General features: G+C 44.6%; 1 protein-coding gene across 1 annotated transcript in view; it reads right to left on the bottom strand.

The window, feature by feature from the left end:
• Positions 1 to 473: 473 nt before the first annotated feature.
• The window catches only part of MEOX1 (mesenchyme homeobox 1), a 64,646-nt gene continuing 56,738 nt past the window's right edge, over positions 474 to 8,381 (bottom strand). Inside the window, exons 2-3 of the mRNA XM_030221516.1 lie at positions 7,228 to 7,400; positions 474 to 1,782 (exon numbers count right to left, since the gene is read on the bottom strand). Coding sequence (XP_030077376.1) covers positions 1,660 to 1,782; positions 7,228 to 7,400 — 296 coding nt within the window. The 3' untranslated portion in view covers positions 474 to 1,659. The remainder of the gene's footprint in view (positions 1,783 to 7,227; positions 7,401 to 8,381) is intronic.

The raw sequence follows: 8,381 nt of genomic DNA, 5'->3' as shown, positions 1-8,381 counted from the left end.
CAGCCACTAACCTTTCACAGAGAGCAGATGGGTTTCATGTGGGAAACAGCTTTCTTCTGAAATTTAAAGAGATCCCATCTCATACGTGACCTGAATGTCATTAATCTCCTGTTACTCCTGCCCTGGGAGAGGGACAAGGAGGGAAAGATCTCTGTCAGGGATGTACGATTTAAAGCTTCACTATCCCACTCTCCTTACCTCTGTTGCACTGTATCCTGAACCCTAATCCCAGAGCTGGAAAGTCTGGAAACCCAGTTCTCACAAGCAATATGCGTGTTTTGGGTGGGGTGGAGGCTCCTTGTGTTAATATAATGAAGTGAACTAGGTAATCCGCAGTTTTATTTTGGTATAATATTGGGCTGCCTGCTAAGGTGGTTCTTATGACACAGAAGTGGAAATAGGAAACACATGGGTACAAGAGAGAAAAGAATTAAACATTCCATGATTTATTTTCCTTTTATTTCCATTTTCCTTCTTTTGGGATTTTTTTTTTACAAAGTGAAATTGTTAGAACTGCCAGTGCAGTAACAAGATTAGCAGTGAAGTCTTACAGAAACAAAATTAGCTGGAAATGTTTGACAAACATAGTAGTTCATCCATTTTTTTAAAGGCTTAAAAATAAAACTTAAAAACAAACCACCCTACAGACAGTAACACTGGCTGGATTATAGAGTTAGCCACCTCACCCAGGTCAACACAGAGAGGCAGATCAGGTTTTTGTGCTATCTCACCACATGCAGGAATTTGAAGTTCAAACTTCCTATTTCTTTGTCCTGAGAAAATCATAGCCTACAACTCTCCGTATATGCTGGGGGCAAAATCAAGCCTGGATCAGCTTCTCTGGGTTGATCTGCGGTAAGATGACAACTTTAGATAGAAAAGGAGCAGGCTGAAGCAGAGGACAATAAGCCTCAGTGGAGTGACAGGACTTCACCCTACCTACTGGATAAGGAACCTAGCTGAACACATGTTTCTTTTCATATACAATATAAACTCTGACAGGTTTTCATCTCACCTTGAAACTTAGTTGCCATGTGATACCATTTGTTCCCTTTCCTGTTTTTTTAAAAAATTTTTGTGGTTTGATGTTATGTTTTTGAATTGTGTAACCTGTTTTATTATGTTATGTTAGACTTTGATATACTGCCTTTCTATGTTCCCTCTTACGCATATATACATTTATGTAGGCTGTAACGTAGAAAACAATGCATAGTTAAGGCAGAGACTCCAGCCATATAACCCTGCCAATAGTCGCATGTCTTTTATTACAAAAATATTATTAAAAAGAATAATTACAAAAATAACTTGTGAGCTTTGGCCCTTCCCCTTCACCACATTTTAACTGGAGGTTTCTGCTCCAGAATGACACAGGACTTTAGAAAAAGTTCACTGTATATCAGTAGATCCACTTTATAGGAGTTTCCCGTTACAGACCCCTGCTGCTTTCTGCGACAATTTTTCCATCGTTTCACTTCTTTAAACTTTAAGCCATTGTCTTTTCTCTAATGAACGCACTGATATTGGGGATGAGCATGAAAGGTCCTGGAGCTCGTTGGGCACAAATCCGATATGATACAGCTGCGTTTCCTCTTATCTGGCAACCATTCACTGTCTGGCTGACGTGCCTCAACTCTCTTCTCAATGGGTGTTTGATGGCCTTTATTCAGAGCTGGGGGATGTTGTGGAGTCCATATCCTCTGCCTCCTGCTCCTGGGGGGAGACCGGTTGACCTCCCTTAACACGCTTCCACTTCATTCTTCGGTTTTGGAACCATACTTTTACCTGGAGAGAAGAATAAAGGGGACATTACTTGATGGACTTCTAGGAGCACTTCATAATGCACTCCCTATTGCCTCCTGTCTTTCATGCTTTTCTATCTACTTATTTTCTGTTGGAAAAATGCACCAGAGGTGGCACACTATGATGTGCGAGAACAGGAAAAGTTCTTTCATCCTAAAGGGCATTTCTTCTCATTTCTAGCATCAATTCACTAGACCAGTGGTACTTGGTCTGATCCCCAGTGCTGCTTAAACTGGTCTCTTGAAAGTCCCAGACAGTGTGATTCTCAAGATATCCCTAAAGAATACATATTAAATATTGGGTATTGGGTTTAAGATCAGGTTGAAATATGTAGGTTGATCTCGTGCATATTTATTGTCCCAAAGTAACTATTATAATATTCCCTTATTAATCTTTATTTAAATGCAAAATCATCACATTAAATATTTAGTAAACAATAGCATACAAAATCCCCCCCTTGCTCCATCTCTACCTATTTTCAAATCTATGCTGAAAACCCACCTTTTCACTACTCATTTGCCTCCCCTTATTCCTTCTCACCCAGTACTTGCCCTTATTGTCTTGTCTGTCTGTATTACTTTAGATTGTAAGCTCTATTGAGCAGGGACTGTCTCTCTGTGTCAGGTGTTCAGCGCTGCCTGCATCTGGTAGCGCTATACAAATGCTAATAATAATAATACTGTATTTGCTCACTCACACTATCATCATTCAAACTCGTACACAATTTATTTTTTTTATTTTTGTTACATTTGTACCCTGCGCTTTCCCACTCATGGCAGGCTCAATGCGGCTTACATGGGGCAATGGAGGGTTAAGTGACTTGCCCAGAGTCACAAGGAGCTGCCTGTGCCTGAAGTGGGAATCCAACTCAGTTCCTCAGTTCCCCAGGACCAAGGTCCACCACCCTAACCACTAGGCCACTCCTCCACTGTTGCTACTATTTGAGATTCTACATGGAATGTTGGTATTCCACTAGCAACATTCCATGTAGAAATCGTCCCTTGCAGATCACCAATGTGGCCGCGCAGGCTTCTGCTTCTGCGAGTCTGACGTCCTGCACGTACGTGCAGGACGTCAGACTCACAGAAACAGAAGCCTGCGCAGCCTTGTACATGGAATGTTGCTAGTGGAATAGCAACATTCCATGTAGAATCTCCAATAGTAGCAACATTCCATGTAGAATCTCAAAGAGTAGCAACATTCCATGTAGAATCTCCAATAGTATCTATTTTATTTTTGTTACATTTGTACCCTGCACTTTCCCACTCATGGCAGGCCTCAATGCGGCTTACATGGGGCAATCACATTAACACGCTAATATTATACATAAACATTACCAATGTTAAAATGACTTCCCACTCGCTCTGACCCACAAATACAATGTTCCTACAATGATTACAGTTCTTATCCATCAAACTAACTTGTTCATATGGGAGATCCCCTCTCCTTGATTGATCCTATTCAATGCAAAACCACGTCAATTGAATATAACACGTTTACTGGCATGCATGTCCGTAGGAATCCCTGTAATCAGCAAATCCTTCGGTCATTGAGCTTTTCTCTAGGAGTCACAACTTGGAATCTCAACTTCAGTTGTCAACCATTGTTTTGTTCGGCTCATATTTTCCTCAGACTAACAGTTTGAGACCGAAAACATGAGCAGAACAGAAACATTGATATACCCAAGATATCATTGATTCTTTTTTTCAAAGTCCACCTCTTTGAGACTGGTTTTAAATGCTAAACCCTGGTTCTTTCTTGATCATAACCATTCCCTGAAGCTTTTTATTTGATGTATGAGTGACTTGGTTAGCTTTTAAGCTCCATTGAACAGGAACCGTTTCTTAGATGTATTTGTACATTTAGTAGTGCCTTAAGTAGAGGAGTGTGGTAGCCGTGTTAGTCTACTCTTAAGGTTATCAATAGAAATCAAACAAAATAAAACATGGAAAAGAAAATAAGATGATACCTTTTTTATTGGACATAATACATTTCTTGATTAGCTTTCGAAGGTTGCCCTTCTTCGTCAGATCGGAAATAAGCAAATGTGCTAGCTGACAGTGTATATAAGTGAAAACATTCAAGCATTACTATGACAGTAAAATAGATACCATTGGAGATTCTACATGGAACGTTGCTATTATTGGAGATTCTACATGGAATGTTGCTATTCCACTAGCAACATTCCATGTAGAAGGCTGCGCAGGCTTCTGTTTCTGTGAGTCTGACGTCCTGCATGTACGTGCAGGACGTCAGACTCACAGAAGCAGAAGCCTGCACGGCCACATTGGTGATCTGCAAGGGCCGACTTCTACATGGAATGTTGCTAGTGGAATAGCAACATTCCATGTAGAATCTATAGAAATCAAACAAAATAAAACATGGAAAAGAAAATAAGATGATACCTTTTTTATTGGACATAACTTAATACATTTCTTGATTAGCTTTCGAAGGTTGCCCTTCTTCCTCAGATCGGAAATAAGCAAATGTGCTAGCTGACAGTGTATATAAGTGAAAACATTCAAGCATTTTAACACCCAACAGAAAGGACTTAACAAGGATCTGGGGTTCCTAGCCCATTATAAACCATAAAGCTGTATTTCTCTGTTGATCACCCCACCCCTCACCTATCCACACCCATCCTGTTAGAATATCAATGATATGCTTTGATGTCCCCATGCATACCTCCTACCCACCCCCATCCTCCCAACCTGTCAGATGTCATAGTAGTGCCTTAGAAATAAGGAGTCATTCATATTAGCCCCTGGGTTGGCCTAGAGTGTCTGCTGCCTTGGAATACTTAGCTGTCTTAGGGAATGTGGACTGATTTGATAACCCTAAGGCAGGGTTTCTCAATCCAGTACTAGGGACTCACTTAGCCAGTCAGGTTTCAGGATGCTCAGCATGAATATGCATTAGATAGATTGATTAGAATAGAAGTAGTCAGTGGTGTGCTGGAGCGGGCTCTCACAGGCTCGCGAGCCGTTTGTTTTTAAGAATTTTGGGAGCCGGTTGTTAAAGTAGGCCTCCCCATGGCTACTTTAAAAACTGACTCCCAAAATGTGGGCTTGGGCCCCCTCCTGAATTCTCTTTTACTTTGCTGGCAGTGATGCTGGCCCCACCAGCCAAGTAAATAGACTGCTGCTGCTCCCTGCTCCTTGTTTCTGACTCTGAGCATCAGGCTGGGACTTTTCATGCAAGCGCAAGAAGGTTCCATCATGCTGCTCAGAGCCAGAAACAAGCAGCAGAGAATGGTGGCAGTCCATTTATTGGCTGGCGGGGCTCAGCAAAGGTATGCCTGGCGTGCCCGCACAAGGGAGGGGAGAGAGGCATGTATTCCCACCCCCACCCCCAAATTTCAGGGCAAGCTATGTCAGCAGAGAGAGCCCGTTGTTAAACATTTACCAGCACACCCCTGGAACTAGTGGATAAAAATCTACCTCATGCATATTCATTGTGGATATCTTGAAAATCTGACTGGATGGGTGTCTCCCGAGCACTGAGTTGAGAACCTCTGCCTAAGACAAACTGAGCCATTTCTGGTTTTGTCTCTGTGGTTGTTCCATTTTTTGTTAAGGGAAATCTGAAGCGCATCACTATGCATAGAATGGGGCACAGGAAGTAGACGTAGCACAGGGACAACATTCCAATCCAGACTGAAATATGACTGCCCCAGGCATCTAATTATGCTCATTTTCCCCCATGCCTACGAGCAGGGTGTATCATGAAGACGTATCTTGTAGCAGTGGTTCCAAAACTGAGAATTTCCCACATCCACCATTTCTTCCTTCCTTCCAGTTTTAAGGGTGATCAAATATGCAAATTATCCTGTTGCAAACAGATGCAAATAACTTACAGATATGCCATGTGACTTTCTTGAAATCCAGCCACAGTGAGAAGGGGCTCCCCAGTACAGAATTTGCGAGCCCCCATTCTCCTGCTGGAGATCTAGGTAGATGACGGTGATATGAGGCTGGTTGGGGACGCAATAGAAGGAGGTTCCAGAGCATTAAGCAAACAAAATAAAAAGGGCTGGTCCAGTGATTCTCCACTCCTTGCATCTGTGGGGGCTAGTTAGGGTTACCATATTTTGTCCCCCAAAAAGGAGGACACATGCCCCGCCCCACCACACACTCCACCCTGCCCCCTTTCACACCACCCCGCCCCCTTTCACGCCCTCGCTCCGCCCCCCCTCCCCTTACCTTACTACTGCCCTGGTGGTCTAGTGGTGCTCTCAGTGGCCATTTTGAATCGGCGCCGAGATCACCAACAGGAAGGATGCATGCAGGGCAGCACTCCGGGCTTGAAAGAGGGGGGCTTTTTCCTGCCCCAAAGGCGGAAGAGGTCACTAGACCACCAGGGCAGTAGTAACTAAGGGGAGGGGAGGCTGGCAATCTGCCCGTTTGTCCAGAAATCTGGACAAACGGGCAGATTGGCAAAACCTGCCCGGTTGCCCGGACATGTCCTCAAAAAGAGGACACGTCCAGGTAAATCCGGACATATGGTAACCCTAGGGCTAGTGATGTTGTGGAGGCAATGTTCACAGCCAGTGTTAGAGAGTTTCAGCTATCACCCAAAAGCGACACCTAGTGATTGGGTTCTGGGGGGGGGGAATGTGGGGATGACCCCTGACCTAGAACTACTGGTGCAGGTTATAAAATGAGCCAAAATCGCCAGGCCATTATGCATGAAGACTCATGGCACCCTCACCCTACCCCAATAGAGGCCAGATCCGATTAAACTGGAAGCCCAAAGGGCAGGAGGAAGCGGTCACATCCATAAATACAAAAGTAACACACCCACCCCCGGATTCTATATACGACACTGAGATTTTGGCACCGAAAATTGTGCACGCATCTTAATTAGCTGACGAGCAATTAGTAGCAATTAACTGATGGTAACCATCAATTCTTAAATTGGGATTTGCACACGCATCCGTCTTCTTGTTATTCTATAAGATTGGGCTCTTGTCCCCTTCTCTCTACCACGGCCTGCCTCTCTGATGTAACTTCCTGTGTCCTTGGAGGTGGGCCGAAGTAGAGAGAAGAGGCTGGGACCGGCAGCAGGGCAGCTTATGGGAATCGCTGCTGTTGATGCCGTCGCCACCTTATAAAACAAGAAAAGGTAAATTCAGGGAAGGGGAGAAATGTCAGATCATGGAGTGGCAAGGGGAGGGCTGCAGAGGAGGAGCTGGGGACTGCAGCTCATTCCTTGCCTCAGGTGGCAGATTGTCTTGGCCACCCCTGAGCGCAGGAATTGACTCTAAGCCACTATTCTATAAACAGCGCTCAATCCGGAGCTCTGCGTCGCAATTTTTTTCAGCGTCATTTATAGAATACCCCACAGAGACTGAATGACATTGTACAAATGATTTCCTTAATCGGGAACACACCAATTGACGAGGGAAAGATCCTACGCCTGATTTACCTGTCGCTCAGTAAGGTCCAGGTTCACAGCTATTTCGTACCTCCGAAGTCTTGTCAAATAATTATGGTGCGCAAACTCGGCTTCCAGCTCTCGCAGCTGCTCCTTGGTGAAAGCTGTTCGCTCCTTCCTCGCCTTGCTGTGCGGTTCAGGCTTGGTGCTGGCATCCTGATGGTCTAGAGAAACATAACAAGGTCTTCAAGGAAGGGTAATAGAAACGTACAATTCCTATCTCTCATCTAATTTTGCAGTTTTTATTTTAAATTCATAAGCTGGCTCTTTTACTTTCATTCTGATTTTTATTACAGTAACACGTTCAGGATGAATTTTAAAAAGTTAGTTTCTGTGTTGGCTGCTATCAGAGCCCCATCACAGAGCTGTGTGTAAAGCATGAATACAGCACAGACAAGTGCAGAGCATCACATTTGATAGTGGTGTAGCTACGGGGGAGCCACGGGGGCCTGGGCCCCTCCAAATTTGCTCTGAGCACTTGGTTGGGCTGGCAGGGGTCCCAACCCCCGCCAGCTGAAGCCTTTGTCCAGCGCTGGTCTCCGACCCTGCCACAATGCCTGCCCTGTTCTCTCTTCCCCTCACATCCGGAACGCTCGTTTTAGTGAAACCGAGCAAGCGCGCATGCTCAGTTTCATTAAATGAGCATGCTGGATGTGAGGGGAAGAGAGAGTAGGGTAGGCAATGCGGCGGCGCCTGAGACCAGCACTGGAGAAAGACTTCAGGTGGCAAGGTTTGGGGACCCCCGCCAGCCAAGGTATGTGCGGCTGTTGTGCTTCAAGTGGCAAGGTTTGGGGACCCCCACCATAAGTACATAAGTACATAAGTAGTGCCATACTGGGAAAGACCAAAGGTCCATCTAGCCCAGCATCCTGTCACCGACAGTGGCCAATCCAGGTCAAGGGCACCTGGCACGCTCCCCAAACGTAAAAACATTCCAGACAAGTTATACCTAAAAATGCGGAATTTTTCCAAGTCCATTTAATAGCGGTCTATGGACTTGTCCTTTAGGAATCTATCTAACCCCTTTTTAAACTCCGTCAAGCTAACCGCCCGTACCACGTTCTCCGGCAACGAATTCCAGAGTCTAATTACACGTTGGGTGAAGAAAAATTTTCTCCGATTCGTTTTAAATTTACCACACTGTA

This window comes from Microcaecilia unicolor, chromosome 12 (assembly GCF_901765095.1).
Source record: "Microcaecilia unicolor chromosome 12, aMicUni1.1, whole genome shotgun sequence".
In the NCBI taxonomy this organism is placed as follows: Eukaryota; Metazoa; Chordata; class Amphibia; order Gymnophiona; family Siphonopidae; genus Microcaecilia; species Microcaecilia unicolor.
The sequence above is the reverse complement of the archived record's forward strand: the minus strand, read 5'-3'. Positions and strand labels throughout refer to the sequence as shown.